The sequence below is a fragment of the Naegleria fowleri genome, assembly GCF_008403515.1.
Source record: "Naegleria fowleri strain ATCC 30894 chromosome Unknown tig43, whole genome shotgun sequence".
NCBI lineage: Eukaryota > Heterolobosea > Eutetramitea > Acrasida > Naegleriidae > Naegleria > Naegleria fowleri.
Genome location: NW_025407975.1, coordinates 702258 through 722761, shown reverse-complemented (window position 1 = coordinate 722761; position 20504 = coordinate 702258). Strand labels below are relative to the sequence as shown.

General features: G+C 37.2%; 9 protein-coding genes across 9 annotated transcripts; 4 read left to right on the top strand and 5 right to left on the bottom strand.

Annotated features, from left to right (window-relative positions):
* Positions 1–974: 974 nt before the first annotated feature.
* FDP41_005311 (uncharacterized protein) lies at positions 975–3232 on the top strand (the record flags this gene model as incomplete). Its single annotated transcript, XM_044708823.1, has 2 exons — positions 975–1888; positions 2017–3232. The coding sequence occupies 2 exons, from the start codon at positions 975–977 to the stop codon at positions 3230–3232; spliced, it is 2130 nt and encodes a 709-aa protein (XP_044560697.1).
* A 448-nt stretch (positions 3233–3680) lies between these two features.
* FDP41_005310 (uncharacterized protein) lies at positions 3681–4286 on the bottom strand (the record flags this gene model as incomplete). The annotated part of the gene is made up of 1 exon (XM_044708822.1): positions 3681–4286. The coding sequence occupies one exon, from the start codon at positions 4284–4286 to the stop codon at positions 3681–3683; it is 606 nt and encodes a 201-aa protein (XP_044560696.1).
* Positions 4287–4479: 193 nt separating this feature from the next.
* FDP41_005309 (uncharacterized protein) lies at positions 4480–5595 on the top strand (the record flags this gene model as incomplete). The annotated part of the gene is made up of 1 exon (XM_044708820.1): positions 4480–5595. One exon carries the CDS (start codon positions 4480–4482, stop codon positions 5593–5595), a length of 1116 nt encoding a protein of 371 aa, XP_044560695.1.
* Positions 5596–5767: 172 nt separating this feature from the next.
* On the bottom strand, positions 5768–6914 carry FDP41_005308 (uncharacterized protein; the record flags this gene model as incomplete). Its single annotated transcript, XM_044708819.1, has 2 exons — positions 5768–6739; positions 6897–6914. The coding sequence occupies 2 exons, from the start codon at positions 6912–6914 to the stop codon at positions 5768–5770; spliced, it is 990 nt and encodes a 329-aa protein (XP_044560694.1).
* Positions 6915–7678: 764 nt separating this feature from the next.
* Positions 7679–10062, top strand: FDP41_005307 (uncharacterized protein; the record flags this gene model as incomplete). The annotated part of the gene is made up of 2 exons (XM_044708818.1): positions 7679–9997; positions 10045–10062. The coding sequence occupies 2 exons, from the start codon at positions 7679–7681 to the stop codon at positions 10060–10062; spliced, it is 2337 nt and encodes a 778-aa protein (XP_044560693.1).
* Positions 10063–10134: 72 nt separating this feature from the next.
* FDP41_005306 (uncharacterized protein) lies at positions 10135–12540 on the bottom strand (the record flags this gene model as incomplete). The annotated part of the gene is made up of 1 exon (XM_044708817.1): positions 10135–12540. One exon carries the CDS (start codon positions 12538–12540, stop codon positions 10135–10137), a length of 2406 nt encoding a protein of 801 aa, XP_044560692.1.
* Positions 12541–13052: 512 nt separating this feature from the next.
* Positions 13053–14405, bottom strand: FDP41_005305 (uncharacterized protein; the record flags this gene model as incomplete). Its single annotated transcript, XM_044708816.1, has 1 exon — positions 13053–14405. The coding sequence occupies one exon, from the start codon at positions 14403–14405 to the stop codon at positions 13053–13055; it is 1353 nt and encodes a 450-aa protein (XP_044560691.1).
* A 748-nt stretch (positions 14406–15153) lies between these two features.
* Positions 15154–19615, top strand: FDP41_005304 (uncharacterized protein; the record flags this gene model as incomplete). The annotated part of the gene is made up of 2 exons (XM_044708815.1): positions 15154–16433; positions 16558–19615. The coding sequence occupies 2 exons, from the start codon at positions 15154–15156 to the stop codon at positions 19613–19615; spliced, it is 4338 nt and encodes a 1445-aa protein (XP_044560690.1).
* A 121-nt stretch (positions 19616–19736) lies between these two features.
* Positions 19737–20393, bottom strand: FDP41_005303 (uncharacterized protein; the record flags this gene model as incomplete). Its single annotated transcript, XM_044708814.1, has 1 exon — positions 19737–20393. One exon carries the CDS (start codon positions 20391–20393, stop codon positions 19737–19739), a length of 657 nt encoding a protein of 218 aa, XP_044560689.1.
* Between the last annotated feature and the right edge of the window lie 111 nt (positions 20394–20504).

The window sequence follows — 20504 nt, the reverse complement described above, 5'->3', positions numbered from 1 at the left end:
TCCACCGATGACCCGTTAAAAATGTCATCTGGGTAGCATCACTCGTTATGGTTTCTTATGGTTAGAAGGAGAGCATTCTGTAAATATAATACAGCACAAGACTAATAATTGTCAAATAGATGAGATCTACATCAACAAAACAGCGAGTTGGTTGGATGATCAAATGACGAAATAATACAATGTCGGAAGAGAACGCCAAAAAGTTCAAAATTATTCCATCATGATTTCATTATGATCATCATCAACAACAAACAAACAAATGAACACCTACTCATCATTGCAGCCTCCCAAGGCTCCAACATAAAGTTAGCACTCATAATTTGGTAGTGCTTGTGCTTTCTCTTAACATAATCAAGAAGGGACATTTTTTTTGAGGAGTTGGATGGTTGTTCTAAACGACTCTCCCTTTCTAATTGAAAAGAAGAGTTATCCGTTTTCGATATTATGCAACGAATACAAGACCAACTCTCATTGTCGAGCTCCATTGATCATTTTGTTGGCTGCTTCTTGAAGCGTTGTTCTGAATTCTCTCGAAAATTTATCTTTCTTAAATGTTTCATCCAAAACAACACACCGAACCCCATCTATGTTCTTCATCAGATAACAAGTTGATTATGTACTGATTCAACAAGAAATTGCAAAAACGACATCATTGATGAACTATCTCATCGCCTAGAAGACCACTTTCCAGATCCACGCCAATACTGTTATTTCGCAATGATTCAATCAATATTTAATTGCACCCAGCGCGGTCATTATCATCAAATGGAAATTGTCCTCCAAGCAGAATACACTTCTAATCAACATTGAGAATCATCATCATCGCTCAATTTCAAAAGGATTTCTTTGAAGAGAGAGGTCTTCATTCCGAGGCGCTCTCAAAAAATTGGAAATACCTTCTCTCCACAATAGAATCATCATCATCGTCAGCGAATTATTTCTAATACTAATCTAACCAAACAATTTCAATCATCATGATGCAACACAGGTGGTGTTTGAAAAGAGGCAAGCAGTTATTATCTTTATCGGACCACTACTGCTCGCTCCAAAAGCCATCTCTGTTGTTGAAAGCAGCAGCAGAAGGGGTATCCTCCTCTGTTTCCTCCTCCTCAATCCATCCCTTCCGAGTTGAACAACATGCGGTTGCTGCTGATTCATCCTCCTCACTCTTCCGAAGGTTTCATTCCTCTTCAAAACTGAACCGCCCATCCTCTTCACCTTCCTCTTCATGTCCACAACAGGAAGAAGAAAGCACAACGAGAACCAATGCGTTCCGAACCTTCTTTTACATTCTCAAGAAACTCGCCAAATGGGCTCTCATTCTTGAAGTCTCTCTCATCTCTCTCATTGTTTTGTTGTACGGCTCTCTGAGAGGTTTTCTATGGGCCATGGATTGGATTGATCTTAATAATCCTTCTTCGAGGTTTTACAGCGACTCTGAATGGGCCAAATCATTGTTCGAATTGAAACAACAATGTGAGGGATTGCATCGCTATCTGAAATGTTCAAAAACTATTTACGTGATTGCCTTAGATTACTTTTGGCTGCTCATTACGGAACCCTATAACCCACACTATTGGTTCATTGAGAAACCTGATAAGAATAGTGAAGAATTTATTCAACAAAAGAAGGAGGCACATCGTAGAAATGCTAAACGTTTGTTAGACATGTTCATGGAGCAGAGAGGTGTTTATATCAAGTTGGGACAATTTTTGAGCTCATTAGTTTCCATGATTCCAGACGAATATATTGAAACCTTATCGGTTTTGAGAGATCAAGCTCCACAAATTAGTTTTGAAGATGTCAAGATGGTGATTCATCAAGATTTTGGAAAACCTCTAGAGGAATTGTTTGATGAATTTGAAAAAAAGCCAATTGCTGCAGCAAGGTAAGGTGTGAGAAGTATGACATTTAAACATAATATATTTACATTTAACTTGACGACATTGAAATTTAAAATTGAATACATTGTGGACACCAAATTTGCTCATTTGCCGAAAATTTTCATACACACAGTATTGCACAGGTACACCGAGCACGAACAAAGGATGGCCGTCTAGTCGCAGTGAAAGTACAATATCCATATGTGAGAGCTTTCTTTAATGGTGACATGCGTACCAATGATGCCATGTCCAGACTCTCGATTAAACTCTATTACATGCAAGAGGATGCAGAAAATATTGACACTCTCGTCGAGTTGAACGACAAATTTAATAGAGAATTAGAGAATGGCTTATTTTCAGAGCTTAATTTCAAACACGAGGCAGAAAATGCCAAAAAAGCCGCAGCACACATGCAAGAGCGTCTAGATGTCTATGTCCCAAAAATTTTTGATCATCTCACAAGTGAAAGAGTGTTGACCATGGAATTTATTGAAAATGCTTGTAACGCCAACAATGTCTCAAAAATTAAGGAAATGGGTTTTTCAGATCACGATATTGCCGAGAGAATTTTATCAGTCTTCTCTGATCAATTATTCGTGCACGGATTTTTGCATGCTGACCCACATAGCTCAAATGTGTTTGTGAGGCGTTCACCAACTAATCCAAAGGAGCCTCAGATTGTTTTACTCGATCATGGACTCTACAAGGAATTTACAGAGGATTTTAGAGTTGGATATGCAAAATTTGTGAAAAGCGTGGTGATGAATGATGAGAAGGGAATGAAGGAGTACTGTGACTCACTAGGTGTAAAAGATTACAAATTATATGCAAGTCTTTTAATGATGCAATCCTATGATTCTTTGGATGAAGGTGAAAAATTCGACGTGGATAATTGGGCCGAATATGAAAAGATTTTACAAGAACAAAAGGACGAAATTATCAACATTTACAAGAGCATGCCGGCAGATATGCTATTTGTTGGACGAGCAGACAATATCTTGAGAGCATTGAATAAGGATTTGGGAGCTAAGGCCAATCGATTTACCATCATGGCTCGATCTGCTGCAAAAGGAGCTTCCTTATTGAAAACATCAAACAATCTGGGAACGATTTCATCCGAACGAAAGGGAATGTTATCAACATTCAACGAATGGAGATTACGAATGTATTTTGAATTGAGATTGTTTTATCTTTCATTGCAAGCTTGGATAATGACACTGTATGTGAAATTGTTTGGAATGACGCCTCAAATGATGAAACTGCAAAAGGAACACGAAAAGACAGAGCTTATCGAGACTGAGGTTGATTTATTGGAGACACCTAAACATTTTGTTTCAGATTTTAAATAATGCAAACAAAATGAATTAATAATTAATAATGAATTTGAATGATTCATCGTAGGACCTTTTGAAATTCTTACTATTCTCTAAATCATGTGAGATGAATAGTAAATCACATATATTGCAATTTCGATTCCATGGCCATCACTTCCTTAAACGTTTCACTTCGAAGTTCCATATCCATGGCAAGCCATTCCATGACAAATCGAAGAAAATGTTCCGCAGAACATTACACAACAAGTTTTTTCGTTTTCTTATCCTCCTGATTGTAGTCATTAAAGCTATACCCACTTCTGATTTGATCAAAGACACTATTTGATGGAAAAGCCATTCGATTGTTGTTGGTGGAGCTGTTATTGATGATGGAAAAGTTGTTGTTGTTGACATTTGACGCTTCTCTTGAAAATCCCTTAATCAGTTCTCTCAAATGGTCGCAACTCATCGCAATCATTTCTTTTCAATTCTTTTCAAGAATAGTCGAAAAAGAAAAAGCCATCACTTGAATAATCTTCTCAAAAAGTGGTTTCAAATGCACATCTTGTTCGTGATCCATCACAGCCACTCGAAAAAACAATTCAAAACAATTCTCTGCTTTAATATTCTTCAAAAGTATATCCAAAAAGTGTTGAACCAATCCATTTGTAACCATATATTGTTTCGAGACAAGTAATAAATCCAAAATTTCCAACAATGAACCATTGGATTGATTTTCAACACCACTGCCACTTGTCAGTGAATATTCAATTTTTCCAGAGTAAAAAAATTGAATGATTTTTAAAAGACAATTTTCTTCAGAAGCACCACCAGTGACTTGTAATTCTTGTTGAACAAATTCTTGAAATTGCATCGAATTGTTTGGTGGTTGTTGAAAAAGGGTCGCAAAAAATTCACTGTTCATGGCGAGAATTCCTTTCGAAACGTAAATCGTTTGTTGACAAGTTGGAAGTTTGATTTTGAAATCGGAATATAATTCATGATTGAAAAGTTTGAAGAGATTGGAGCAAGTGATGGAGAGATTTTCGTGTGACAATAGTTGTTGTTGTGTGTGTTTCTTTTGGAACATTTTTTTTTGATTACAAAATAGAAAGTGATTCAAGAAAGATTTGAGAATTCCCAACGTCACAAAAGTTGGCAATTCGTGATGAGAGTAGCTCTATCTCAATCTTGTGTACATTAAAGTCCTTTCAAAGAAATTCCGAAACACGTGTCACTCAAATTCGAGTTTACAAAAATTGTACAGTTTTTTTACAAAAAAAATGGCCCAAACTGCTTCTGCCATTTCATCCAATCTTTCTCACTCGGAATCGGTAGCCAATTTGAGCGTGATTCATCATCATGATCATTCGCATCATAAATCATACAAAACTCATCCGATGGAATTTGCAAAAATTGCTCTCGGAATTCTTGTGTGTTTCATTACGGCGAATTCATTCAAGGAGGAAATTACAAAAACAAAATTCGGAGAGAGTAACCCCGAAGTGTTTACGTATACATTCTTTTTAAGTTTTATTGAGAGTTTGTTTGATATAGTGGCAGCGTTAGGAAAAATTATTTATTCGAAAAAACATGATCAAATTAGAGCGGCTGTGAGTTTTGAGACTCAAAAATTCTTTGTCATGTCAGCAATCACTCACTCGACAGGAATTGGGTTGGGAAATAGAGCGTTGAAATATGTGGATTTTCCAACTCAGGTGTTGGCAAAATCATGTAAAATGATCACTGCCATGTCTTCTTGTTTTTTAATTGTAGGAAAGCGTTATTCCATGCCAAGAATTGTGGCAGTGCTTGTAGCGACTTTGGGAATTTCTTTTTACATGTTTGGAGAGAACAAAAAGTCACAACATGCGGAAAGTACTGCATTTGGTTTAATGTTGCTCATTGTCTCTGTGTGTGCCGATGGTGTGAATAATGCAGTTCAAGAATTGATGAAACAACATTTTAAAAACAAACCAAAGGAAGCAAAACCAAGTTCAGACCAACTCATGTTTTTCACCAAAATTTACACAAGTCTGTTGTTTTTCGTATGCATGATTTACTTTGGAGAGTTTTGGAAAGGTATTGATTTTTGTTTGAGACATCCCTCCATTATTTTGAATATTGTATTGTTGTGCGTTTCAGGAACGATTGGAAGCTTTTTCATCTTCTGGGGATTTGCCGAGTTTGACAACGTGGAAATTACGTTTATCAATACTGTGAGAAAATTATTTACCTTTTTACTTTCTGTAATGATTTATGGACACTCATTTTCACAAGCTCAATTAATTGGTGCAACCATTGTGTTTGTTGGTGTTGGATTGGATTGGTATTTTGATTCACATCCATCTGTTCCTGCTGTTAGTGTCACCAAACAAGAAGAAAAGAAAAAGCAATAGAATTTTGTACCAAATTCTCGAATTCGGTCACTTATCACGACTAAAAACATTTAAATTAATTATATACGAATCAATATCCAACAATTATTTTTTACATAAATATTTTCTCAGTTGGGTTATCCCGTCTACCCAATTTACCACACAAAATGCATTTCAGTGATTGACACGTGTATTACCTTCTTTTGAAAGTGTTAAAATTGTTCATTTGATTCATTCTCATCGTTTGATTCAAATTATTCTGGAATTGCATTCTCTGATTTTGTTGAAACATCATATTTCGATTTTGTTCATTCATTCGACGAATACTCTGCATATTCATGTCATTCACTCGCCTCATAGTTTCAAAATGTCTCTGATTGGCCTCTCGAGTCATTCGTTGTTGATTTTCCATGGCTCTCTGATTTTGTTCCATCACACGTTGTCGATTCAATCGATCCAAATGCTCACGATTCCTGCGAGCTTGATCCTCAAATATTTGATTGTTTGTGTATCCAGTGTCAAAATCATCGTCGTCAACACCGACACCTCCTTCAATCGTTCCATTTTCATCGATAAAGAAAGTTCCTCCTTGGGATAAATCCACCGTTTGACCATTCACCACCAAAGAGATTCCTTCATGATTCGATGAATTGAAATGAATAAATGGATTGGCCGTTGGAGGAATATATTCTTGAGGTGGTGGTGGTTCAGTTTCATTTCCATCTCCGGAGGTTGCTGACTGTTGAGAAGAGGTAGTAGTCGGAGGAGGAGGTGGTGGAACATAGGACGGAGCATTCTGATGCATATCATCGAAGTTCCGATTGGAATAGGGATGATGACCACCACCACCACCACTACCTCCAAATGAAAAGGTCAATCCTCCGAGTCCCAAATTCATTCCTCCATGATTTCCTAAAGAATAATAATGTGGTCCAGTAGTGTCTGTGGTAGCGGTGTTGGTGTTTGATGATGATGATGCATAATAGAAGAGTCGACCTCGATTACACGACTCGACTAAACTCGGAATGAAAAACACATCCAATAATTGACCCATTCCGAGTAAACCCAAACTCAACAAGTAAATCAAACCCAAGAGTGGGGAATTGAGATAGAAACGATGCAAGCCACACACTCCCACACAACCTGCCATCCAACAAATATAGGCCTATGAAGATGAGAAGATCATCAGGATGATGATCACACGAGAGATGGCAGGTTTCATGAAAAGATGCCATTGTTGAGAGAAATGTTGGAAATTTGTCAAATGTGTGAACCATTTCAAAGATATCACGAAGGAAGGTGTGTGGTTGATGCTGACTTACCAATAACAAGTCTTTCATATTTTTTTTGTTCTTTGAATTTCCAGCGCGGAATGGCCAGTTCCAAATTGGACACAAAAGGAAACAAAAAAGCGCGATGAGAATTCGCTCATCTACTGTGATGAGGCACTGGAGCACTTAGGGTCTTTACAACCATTCTTTATCACAAGATGGGTCACATATTCTTCCAATGACATAAAAGCTGTTTCGTTTTGATTGGAAGGATCATGAAATAATGATTTTCACTTCTTCTTTGGGATTGAAAGGGTGGTGTGTCATTTGCCGCTCAAAGAGAATTATCGCAGCAGATCACCATATTCGTGAGAAATCTCCATGGAGAGGAAATGATTTCAACATGCACAACAACATCAAACATGTTTTCGTTAATGGGGTTCTTATGTTGAAGTGTTAGGCACAAATTTCCATTTTTTGAATATTTTCATTTTACACAAATTTCGCAAATCTCTATCGAACATCTCTCAGTAGATTCAAATCTCTAGATTGTTATTTGTTTTGATGTCATTGATGCAATTCGAGTTTACAACCATCACTAATAACCGAACGTGGTGTATCTCCCTTTGTTGAGTATTATTCGCCATCAAAGAACAGGCTAACATCCAAATGTCAACACTCTCTAATGTCGGTTCAATCTCTTTAAATTAGACATTACTGCCGAGAGATTTATCTTCTCGAGCAGTCAATACATTAAAAATTCATGTCATGTCGAATTACCTCTACAAACAAAAAAACAAATACCACTCTAAGCACACATCTAGTTAAAAGATATGGCACCCAAAATATCCCCTGTCACCACTCACGAAAGCTCTTCTCCTCTTGAAACCGACGAAGTCGATTTGCTTTCTCATGGTCACAACAAAACACAACGTTCGAAATTCATGTCTTTCTGTTTGTCAGTCCGTTTGTTTCTCATCATAGTTATCACTTCTGTGGTCTTGCTCACAGCTGTATCTATTTGGCTCACTAGCTTTGTTGTCAATGAAACATATGCCATGAAATCTGTCAACGTCATTATTGACAACATTAATAACAAGGTTGTCTCGTTCCTATCAAGTCAATTACTTCCAGCTAAACAAGTGGCTGAAGAAGTAGCAAATAATTATCACTACTCTTATATTGATGTGGTGGATAGCATTCGATATTATTTGTTTTCCAAAATGAAAACCTTTCAAATCACCTTGGTCAATTTGGCACTAGCAGAGAATGGTCTCAACCAATTGCAAGCCCTGACTTGGGGTCTAGATGCTTCGACACAATCCATGGAACTTGTGTATGCTAAAAAGATGCCTGGTGAAAACTTTTTGACATACGTTCTCAATAAGGAGACTGGAGTGATTGATCGACCTTATTTCCTCAACTTGACAAAATATCCCATTGCATACGTGGATTATTACATTGAATCTAAACAATTGTTTAAGAAATATCCAAATGGTGCTTTTGGTTCTGTCTATCAAGTCATTAACTCTTCATTGCAAACGTTTTGGACAACTCCAGTCTATAACCGAACGGACTTGTCAAAGAAACAACGGATTGGAATTGCAAAAGTGAACATTGGTCTTGATATGATTGCCATGTTCCTTTCTTCTCTCAAAGTTTTGGATCGAGGTTACATTGTTCTGTCTGAATACGAGAGTGGTTATGTCATTGGAAGTTCTTTAGAAATTGCTGATTTTCAGTATAAGAGAGTGAATGCATCTGACATTTCGACAAGAAATGCAGGAACCATTATGAAGCAAGTCATTGAAACACAGGTAGAGACTGTTCAATTTTCAACAACTGTGAATGGTGTTTCCTATTTGGTTTCGAGTAGTCCCTTTCAATTTTATAACCTAAAGTGGCGATTGACACTTGTCTTTGAGGAAAATGAAATTAAGGAAGGTATCATTATGAGCAGCTATATCATGATAGGTGTCACTTGTGCAGTTGCACTGTTGGGTGTCACCATTAGTATTGTGGTTGGCTATATTGTGACAAAACCCCTTTCCAAGTTGCAACAAGACTTCAAAAAGATTGAAATTCTAGATTTGTCAAATATCAAGCCAAGAACTTCCTTCTTCTCTGAGGCTAAAAGTATTTACTCAAGCTTGACTGACACGGTTGCATGGTTGAGCGAATTCAGAGCCTTCTTGCCAGACTCTGTGTTGAATCAACTTCATCGTGGTATGTCAACAGATGAATCAAAAGATGCCATGCCAAATGTCGCCAATAACAAATCACAAGCAAATCTGTCCGAGTCTGCTTCAATGGCTTCGCGTTCACAGGCTAGTGAATCAAAAGTTGGAGAAAGTGCTCTTCACATGAACACAACATCAGGTCATACATCCAGTCTGAATTCTCACAACATGTTTAAATTGGGTCTCAGCGATAAACATTGTTGTGTCTTGCACATTCATGTGGCCAACTTGGAAGAGGAATTCCAGGATTCAGAAGAATTAACATCCACCATTTCCAAACTCTTGACAGGTGTATCAACCATTTGTAAAACAGTAAGAGCAGATTTACAAATTAAGAGTTATTGTGAATACAGCATTATCTTTGCCGATAAGCCTAACGGAGTGATTCAGATGGGATTAGATACGACTCTAAAAATTTTGACAGCTCTTTCCCACATTAATGCTACTCTGGTGAAGAATTCTCATCAACCACTTCGAGTGGGAATTGGAGTTGCAAGTGGTGTTTGTGCTCAAGGCAATGTTGGAAATAGACAAATGAGATACTTTGCTCTTGTAGGTCCTGTGGTGAAAAGAGCCAAAGATTTGTCCCTCATTGCATTGGAGCTTGGAATTCCAACAGCCGTTGACAAGGCCTCCTACGCTCTTGAAAAAGATAATTTCATATTTAGACCAGTCGAGAGGTATTTGCAAGACAACTCTATTTCTACAGTATATGAATTGAGGTCACGTAATCAAATATCGAATGAAGAATGGCTATATGAGCTTCAACAGGTCAAGAACAACTCAAAATACACAGAATATGCTCAATACTTTGATAAATTATTTGAAGAGGGGGAGAACGACCAAGCAGAAACTGGAAAGAATATGAAGGATTTCATTGGACAATTTTTGATGAAATATCCAGACGACAAGGTTATTCAACGTCTTGCTCAAACTCTTGACAAAATTTCTCATCACAGTCAGATGCCTCATATTAAGGAGTACTATTCCACTGTTTCAACCAATGTACAAAGTTTCATTCAGGGCGTTTCAATAAATAGTTCTGTTCACTAATCCTGTTCATGCTGATATCGGTCATAGACTTTTCCTGTACTGTACAAAATATGTGTTTTTGTTTTCTTACTCGAAGAAACGGGATGATTTTTCCTTAAGGCAGAAATTGTGTGAGGTGTGTGGAAAGAGGGAGTTTGGTGAACTTTCATTCGCATTGGAATGGATGGTGGCGTCAAAAATTGTCTTTCATACGCTGTTGTTGAATAGGGAGTTCCTATAGAATATTGTTGTTGCTGTTGCATTCTTCGTGATGCTGACATTGGAGATGCATAATTATTGGGAGTTCTAGGACTTGCCATGCTCAATAAACTCGCTTTCAAATAAGGACTTGGAGTGGGACTGTATTGATTGAATGTAGCGGCAATGTCTTGTGCTGGATACATGAGTGGTGAGCTTGGAGGCATGTATGCATGTCGGTTTCGTTTGGTGACAGTTGCAGGAATGCCATCCGAGAGATAATTTTCATCGATCCAACCATCTTCATCTTCCTCATTGTGTGAATCAAAATCATGCGGCTCTGAGTGCTCTGGTTCCATATTCACGATCTTGTTCGATTTGATAAAGAAATAAATCTTGAAAAATATGAAAAGCATGATGAGTCCAATCAGGATTGAAGCTCCCAATTTGAAATACCCATAGAAGAGAAATATGTGAAGTATGGAGTTTTTGATTCGTGACGAGTAGTAACTGAGAGATGCAAATCTCAAACCCATGATATTGAACCAAGCCAAAACAATGAGGATGGTCAGGGTGGCAGTAAAGTAACACAAACTGAGTAAAAATTGGCTGACATTGACAAAACCAAATCGTTTGGGAATGAGAGCCAAAACGTAGAAGGTGAATGTACCAAGAACTAATGAAAAGACAGCCAATGTAGAATCTTCAGCAGTAGTTTTGTCGAGAATTCGATTTCTTGCGGCAGTTGCTGTATTGATTTCAAAATCTTTCAAAACCTTTTGCTTAATTTCATTTGGTCCTTTTGCTTGTTGGAAATAGAGTTGTTTCATCATTTCTATAGCCTTGTCAAATTGTTCAACTCCTCCTCCTTCTCCGAGTTGGTTTTTAGTAATATATTGATCAAATAATTTTGAGAGAATATCTGAACACTCTTTGAATGCTGCCACACCATTGTTTGGTAAGTAATCAGAGAATATCTTATCAATTTGTTTTTCCAGATCGTGATAGTATTCCATATTTCCAAAAAGTTCTAATCCTCCTGTACAATTTTTCTTGAAAATATTGAGAGCATGTGCTTTCATTTCCTCGTGTTGACTTTGAAGAAAGTCCAAATCTTGTGGAAGAGGTATGGAATGCAATTTTTGATTGTAATTTTCCAAACAATGTTGTTTCAATATGAATGACAGCTCCTTAATGAGTGCCAATCCAACATCTGCTGTATCAAGAGTGTTCATATGTTGGACCATGCTCTCAATCAAATTGGCCAAATATTCTCCAGATACTGCAAGATGTTTGAACTGTTTGGGTCGGAGACGGGTTTCAATGAGTTGTCTCAAATAGCTCACTTGATATTGATATTCTAAATCCAATTCGTGATATTTCAGAGATGGCAATCGAGGAAGACCTGTCGTCTTGTGTGGATGATTTAACAGCAAAATTCTAGGTTTTACAAACTCTGGAAATTGCTTCACAACACGAACCGTTTCATTGTACCTTCTAATTTCGTCCGTATTGAAAATGTTTGGTTTCTCTTGGAGTACCCAGTCCAAATACTCTTCATGAGTATAATTCATGAGATCATGTTCATATTGTTGAATGGTCCACAATATGGGTGGAAAAGGAAAGGTCTCATTGAATTGATTCTCAAAAACACTCGACAAGGTAGCAACACTGTGCAACAAGTTAATGTCTGAAACTTGAATTTCATGATTTAAATTATAAATAAGAAGAGAAGCAAGAGAAATTGTTAGGGTTGCAAGTTTGGGGTCATAGGAATGAGCTGGATTTCCGGGAGCACCTAATCCTTCACTATCAATAAAAACGACGGTCATGTAATCGTCCTGATGATGATGTTGTTGATTGCTACTCATGGTTGTCGAGGCTCTTGAATCCAATAAGGATGATCGTTTGATGACTTCCTTGTTTCCATTCTTGGGGTATTTGAAAGCCTCACTCCAAATACTAATACCCTTCGTTCCGGGCTTGAAAGAAACTTGTACAGGAAAGCCCTCTGCATGATCCACTCTCAGTAAGTGATTCATGAGAAAGGACTTGCCCGTTTTTGCTCTTCCTGCAACAGCAACGACGGCAATGTTCGGTTCTTTCAGGCTTCGTAAAAAGTTGATTCCTTCCTCACATACAATGAGCTTGGTATTAGTTTCTTCATCGGGAATTACGAGATTGAGAGGACTCGAATAGACGAGAAGCACAAAAGGATGACTCATGAGGAAGGTCATCAATAGGATGATCATTAAAGTTTTTGATATCGTTCCTCTTGTGAATAATGTATGAATATCTCCTCCGAAAGAAGCCTTCCTCCGATATTTCTGAACATATTCATCATGATGATCGAGGTGACGATTGGAAAAGATATTGTTCACAACAGGGATATCGTTTTTTGAATCTAGCCACATGAGACATGATGAGTTCTCATGATATATTTTCTTCCTGCCTGTTTGCATTGTATTAGAACACGTTCCGATACACATCATCTCGTCTTGCGAATGAAAATTGGAGTGACAGGAACATGCTGTTTGAATTTCAATCATTTTTTTGTAACGTTTAATTTTTAATTTCAACGGCGGGAGGATCTTAAGCTTATGGTGTGCCTCTTGAAAAAGTGACTAATTCCAATGTCGGACGAGCAATCAATTGACTTTGTTTTTAAAAAATTATTTCTCAGTTCAATCTCATCTCACCAAGATGAGTGGGAGTGAGATTACAAATCGTCAGTACATCAGTGATTCTTATTTCTCAATGCTTTTACATGTCGTAATAAAACATCAAGGTCTCCGTTCCAAGGTAATAAGGTTACACACTGACCAGATGTGAGTGATACAGCTGGATAGAATATTGGTGTCGAAGGATCAGTGGGAATCTGAGTATTCACAACACACATTTCCTCAACTCTCTCGCATGATTGTTCTGCATTTCTTCCTTTTCCAAAAATTTTGAGTGTAATTGTATCTGGAGGTGTAAAATAAAATGATATTCCAAAAAGATCTCCCTCATCGTTGGTATCCATGAATGAGTATGAAGTATTACCATTCAAAAGTGGTGCATCTGTTTGAACACAATATCCAATTCCGTTTGAAATTGGGTAAGGTGTTTGCTGCAGGGATGAATTTGTTTTGTTGACATAGATTTGTTCATCGTCATGCAATCTGGTACCAATTGTATAATGAATATCCATGCTAGAGGAAGTTCGAGCTGGGTTGAAGAAATTGTCAACACCCAGTAAAATATTCCAACTATTTTCTGGTGTTGCAGAATATTGAGTGAGATGAGCCATCCAGTGGTAACATGTAATGTTCGACCCTTGATGGGTCTGCAGATCATTTGATTCTGTACTACTATTCTTCGATACACACAATAATTCGTGTTTAGAACATACTGTTTCCCAACACCCTCTCAAAATTGTATGTGCATTATAAAATGAATGAAAATCATTGGTAAGAAGAATCTTGCTCACATGGTCTTCATCATGTGATTCTTCTTCGTCTAGATCTAAAATAGGTTTGTAATGTTGTTGTGAGTATCTGTAGGCGAAATAATCTTTCAGAAATGATATCCACTTGTATGGAGAAAAATTAGGTTGAGAGAATCGCAATTTACCATTGTCGATGCGTAAAATTTCCAAATAATTCAACAATAGCTGAACGACTTGTTTTCTATGTTCTCTCGAGTTGGAAATTTCATCAAGTTCTTGTTCATCTCTCGTTGTGTTTTTATAAATTCGAGACGGTATTAGTCCTTTGCAATAATGATACCACCATTCATTGGCATCCAACATGGTCCTACTGTTTTCGTCACAATGATTGCTCATTTCCAAATTACCACTGCGAGCATCAGCAGTTCTCACCATTGTGGTATTACCATTCTGGTGATCATCATCGCACTGACCTTCAATAAAACTTAAATAATATTCCTTATTCATACAGAAAAAATTTACCACTGTTTTCAAATCGGCAAACATGAGAATATGATACAAAACAACTTCGGAAGGGACTCCTTTCAGCCAGCATCCATAGGGAGGTGAGGAATACGTTCGTGATGATTTGAAAAACGAACGGGTGATGAAATTGGGCATTTTTGAGATCTCGAAATGTTGAAAGCTCTCTAACATCTTGTCCCCACGTTTTCCTCGACAACCTCTACTCGAACATCGTGAGATGAAGGAGATTCTTGAAGTGTTTCTGTCAGAAGTGTACATGATGACGGTGTTTCAATAATTGTCAAATTGTTGTTGTCAAAGGGTCTCCTCAAACAGAATTGCAAACCCAAAAGTGAAAATAAGCAACATGGACTTCCACATGTGCATCTCCTGACACTCCTCATCAAACACAAGAGAATCTCCTGAATTTCAACTCCAAAGAAAGTATTCCAACCACCATGGATGATCCTGTCATGGATGATTATGATTAAAACTCTATCAAAGTGGACCAAAAAATCCACTGAGACGCCCCATTCGTTGATAGACGCGCATTTCAGTACTCGATGATGCGCTCATGGCTTTCTCTTGAAAAGTAAAAACGAGCCGACATTGGGATAATGCGGGCGGCATCAAATTAAATTCTCTCCCACAATCACGAAGCGGAAGACACTAACTCGCTTCATCAGAGAGTTATGAACATCCTGTTTGAAAAAAGTACATCAACAACCACACTCAACATTGTTACAACAATAAAAGCCTTCTTGTTGTTGTATCTCTTTCTTTTGTTGGTGGGGTCTTTGTTGCTTTTCTTCTTGCCATCATCCCACAAAGTACTAAAGAAGAGAAGCCTCTCTCTCTCCTCTCCGACATTATCAACGAGTATTGAACACTATACAACAACAACATGTCGTCGGATGGTGGACAACCAAAACATCATCAAGCTGAACCGAGTAGTAGCCAAATCAATAATATCAACAACAACAACAACGATGTCCAACAAGAGGTCCATCATAGCCCTTCAACTGAAAAGCAACAACAACAAAAACCTCCTGAAGTAAAATTAAAAACGGAAATACCTAATGTAGACAATACTACAAGGCTCATGAGGACCGACGACAACAACATTCAAAACAACAACAACCTGATGCAACAACCTGAAGCATCAACGACACCTCTCACAACAACAACGACAACTCATTCGACAAATAATTTAATGGACAATAAGGATCATCATGATAAAAAACATTTGGCAGCTGGGATGGATACGGAACCATTTCCTCATCAAGAGAATCCACTTTCAATAGTTAAATTATCGAATATACAAAATTTGGATGAATCAGTCGTAGAATTGTATGATGAGAATGTGTTGGTTACATCCAAAGAAACACACGTACCATTGACATCTGACACTTCAGTAATGAAAGTTGCTAGCCCTTTCATAAATCATGATGAAAAACGAACATCAACCACACACAATATTTCAAATAATAATGTGACTAATACGACTTCTAATACCTATAATGCCAACAATAATTCAGAAATTTTCTATCCTTCATCCTCTGCCGTATCATTTCCGAAACGAAGACATTCCTTTATGAAAAATATTGAGATGCAACATTACGATCGAACATTAATGGACGCAAAGATGAATCGATTTGATGAAGGGATATCTTTTCACAAAATTCAAGAGTCGCCGTCCAACTCCTTTTCACATCATCATCACACAGAGATCTCAAATGTTTCAAAAGATAGCCAAGCATCCTCTTCACATCCCCATCTATCAAAGACAGCTCAACACAGTCATCATGGAAATGTCAGCACAACACAAAACAACACGCACACAACATCTGCATCAACATCTGCACGAAAAAGGTCTTCTTTTTCGAGCATTAAATTAATTGGACCACGAAGAAAAGCAGTGGGCACTTCTGTGACTTCAAGCGTGCAACTTTCGGATTCATCAGCAGAACAGTCACGAGAAAATAGAAAGCAACTTGAACAAATTTTTAAGGGAAGAAGACGAGATTATGGAGATTCTTCATGTAGAGGAGTTATTTTTGACACATTGGAGTATCTGTATAATAGTGTTTGCCCACCAAATAGAATCTGTAACTTACTTATTATAGCGATTATTATTCACACTATAGTTTGCATCATTGCAACTACCTCAATTTTGTATTCAGCGTAAGTAATTTATTTGAAATTATGTGTTCGTTCAAATTTTTCTTGCATTACTTATTACTGGCTTGAATATTGTTGCCCATGAAAATCATTGAACGATTACACCAATTCCTATTTTAAAAAACAGTGGAAGTCAAAGTGTTCAGGAATATGCCAACCTGAATAATTTAAATATTATTCAAAAAATGGTTCAATTCTTTAACATTGCAACGACAGCTTCGATAGAACTTCAACGACACTTTCTTGTACATTCCTTATTTTATAACGACACGAGCGGAAATGGGACGTTTATAGAACCTTTCTCACGACTCGCTACGACCGCAATTCCCAAACTCTATGTCCACAAAGATGAATTGAACATGATTCTCTATGGAAATGGTAATGGAGAATCAGCCCTTATTCAACGTCAAGGTTCACTAAACATGATGTACGTGACAAGGAATGTGCTACAATACGTACCGCAATATAAGAATTTGAGTACATATCCAGGAGATGCACACTCCATATTTCAATTTTTTACCGATGACTTCTTGAGGCCTGTAAATACAACTCCATTAGACTCTCAATTTATTTATGACCCAAGAGATCGATTATGGTACACCACAGTAGCTGACAGTCCTATAAATATAACCAAATGGAGCAGTGTTTTTGTTGACCTCACCTCAAAGCTCAGTATTTCAGCATGTATACGACTGAAAAATCAAAACACTATTCGACCTCCTTTTCAAGAAGTATTAGGAGTACACATCTTGTTCAGCGACATTGAGAAATATTTTGGATCTATATCTTCCTACTCAGATTACATCATGATCCTCATGGAAAAGAATGGAAATATTCTTTCGACCTCTCTCAAAGACTTTTCAGTGTTGACCGCGAATGGAAAAAGAAATAATATCATGATGTTTAAGAACATTAGCAATACGAATACATTTGGAGTTTCCAATCCAGACACAATCAGCATGCTAAAAACAATTGCTGAATGTGTGGAATCTGAGCAAGTCATTGGACGAACTAAAACATTGAATGAGAGCGAACCGTATCCATGCAGCTCTGTGAATAACGATATCGTACCGATTGGAAATTCCACAGATGGAGGTTATTGCTATTTAAATCGATGGATGACCATTCGACAGCTCAACACTTCTGAATCATTTTTAGTGGTCACAAACATTGTAGATCAGTATGGAATGGATTTTATTTTTATCATTTCTCGAAAGAATTATACATTTTCTGATGTATTGCTGGAACACTTTGTTTACTTGCTGGTAGTATTAGTGTGTACCATAGCAGTTGGTACTGCTTTAATTTTATGTCTTACTTCATTCATTTCGTTTTCATTGTGGCATGTCTCCAAGAAGTTATATCACATTTCCAGATTACGTGGCAATCTTTCACATGAACAGACCACTCTTTCTAAATTACAAAGAGCATCGAATAAGATATTTTACGAAATTGATATTTTACAGAGATGTATTGAAAATGTAGAACGTGTGAATTCCAGTTTCGTGAAGTACATCCCAAAAAGTGTTGTACACAATATTGTTAATGGTTCTTCTTCAGGAGCCAAATTGGGAATGGTCAGTGCAGAAATTACAGTCATGTTTACCGATTTGGCCAATTTCACAAACATCTCAGAAAATTTGTCCATCAACAATTTACTTCTTGTAATTTCCAGATATTTCGATGTTGTGACAAAGAACGTTCAAGAGTGCAATGGAGTGATTGACAAATTTATTGGAGATGGAGTGATGGCACTCTTCAACAACCCTTTCCAACCAGCTCCAAATCACGCCGAGCTTGCATGCAAAGCAGCTCTACAAATTGTTGCAGAACTTAAAAAAGTGAATGAAGAAATGTCAAGAGTTTACAGAATGAAGCTACCTTATGAAATTACGGCTCGTGTTGGATTAAATACAGGAGCTTGTCTTGTTGGAAATATTGGAACTCATGATCGTCTCAATTTCACAGCCGTAGGAGATGTGGTAAACATTTCGAGTCGACTCGAATCATTGAATCGAATGTATGGAACGAATATTTTAATAGGAGAAGGAACACTTTTGAGTTTTAAGGGTGTTGAAAATTTGAGAGCGGAAACGAGAGATTTCTTTTCGAGCTATTTGGGTCAAGACAACTTTTCCTTCTCAGACCTCAACCAGAGAGTGACGACCTTACTTGAATCTCAAGTATTAGAACCTGGTCAAGGAAGTGCAATTCCAATTTTGGATGTTGCCAGTACGATGAATGATAGCATTCACAAGGCAGTTGTTTCGCAATCGAGTCGACGCTCCTCTTTAGCACTAGATAGCAATTTTCCTTCGATGGTTTGCTTTTTTGTGGATACTATATGCCTAAAAGGTAAAAACAATTCAGTTTCTGTGTATGCCTTGCAATGCGAACGAAAAATTGCAACGCATGACCAACTCTATATCGAAAAGATGTTAGAATTGATTCGAAGAGAGTTATTGGAGGAGAAACGTGTGAGAGCTGTGTTGAAATTACTCCAAAATTTATTGAGATATTTTGAAGAAAATCAATTATATGATTCTCCATTGTTGGGATCGCATGCACTTGAATTTTCATTCAAATTTGGAGATGGTACTGGTGAGAGATGTGAAACAGACCAAAACGATGCTCCAAATTCAATCATCGTGGAAGGTGATCCTTATCCAGTAGTTTACAAATTTGTTTCAAAAATTAGAGATCGTTTGTTGAAGGTCGTTCAAACTCACGAAAACACAAAAAAAACCACTAGGAGCAACTCGGTATTTACATTGGGAAACAAGAGACGTACTTCACTTCTTCCTAACGACAGTAGATCTAACTCGGAGCCTCTTGTGACACCTTTTTTAGTTGCCTCCTCTGAAGACACATCGAATTCATTTGATCATTTTGCGTCCAAGACAGTAGCAATGTCTCCCAATGTCTGTTTTGAAAAATCTAACATCGCTTTGAGTGAAAGTCAAGAAAATGAGAACAATTTCAACGATTCTCAAAAAGATAGTAGCACTCCAACGATGAAAAACGGGTCTCGTGAACCGGAAATTAATTCTGAAAGCATTGACAAGATAGAGGACTCTTCACTCAAGGTTTTATCCAATATTCTTGCTACTAACATTGATACACCTCACAACCAGAGAAGCTCTATTAAGGTCGAAGATTTTTTCCTCAAGTTGACCGAAAAGTAATCGACAAATAAATCGAGTCTAGAGCAATTTCGCACAACGTTGTAAGATTCAATCCAGAGCATCTATCATCGCAAGATTCAAAATCCTTATTTGACCAGTTTTCCCTTTTTTCATAAAAAATCTATTCCTTAATGTCAGAGTTTTGTGAAATGTCCTTGTCGAGTTTGTCCATGAGCAGGTTGTATTGTTTCTGAGCATTCTCCATGTACTGTTGATATTGCTTTGCTGTCACTCCTGATCCAGGATAAAATGCAGACTCTCTCATTTCAGTGACTTTATCCTTCTCCCACTTTTTATATTCAGTATAGAATCTGTCTCTCAATCTAACACAATTTTCCATTTCTTCTAACTCAGATCTGCAAGCTCTATTCACATTTAGAAGATTGAAAATACTCTTATCCATGCATATTTTGAGACGTTCATCATAGTATTCTAATGGGCACACATCTTGAAGATAAGACTTTAGTTTCCAATCGGTCGAAGAATAAAACTTTTCCCATCTAAAGTGTTCCTTTACACGTATTGAAAGCTTTTCAAATAAAGATTGATCTTCTCGATAGAGAGAATAATTATCATGATCAAAATTTTCAAGAGTTTTATCCAATTCGTTAATTTCATTTTCTAATTTCCCAACTTTCTTCAATAACGGATTTTCATGTGATTTAAAATTTTGAATTATGGAATCATTAAATTCATAATCATCATGATGATGATGATTTAATTCATCTTGAACATGCGGAGCCTGTTCCTTTCTCTGTTCTTCTTTCTGAGAAGACATTTTTCAACCACAAAGATTTTATCTCCAGCTGATTGATTAAAAACAATAATATATTGTTGATGTCGTTGTCGTTGTTGATGTTGGATAGAATTGATGAAAACAAATCTTCTC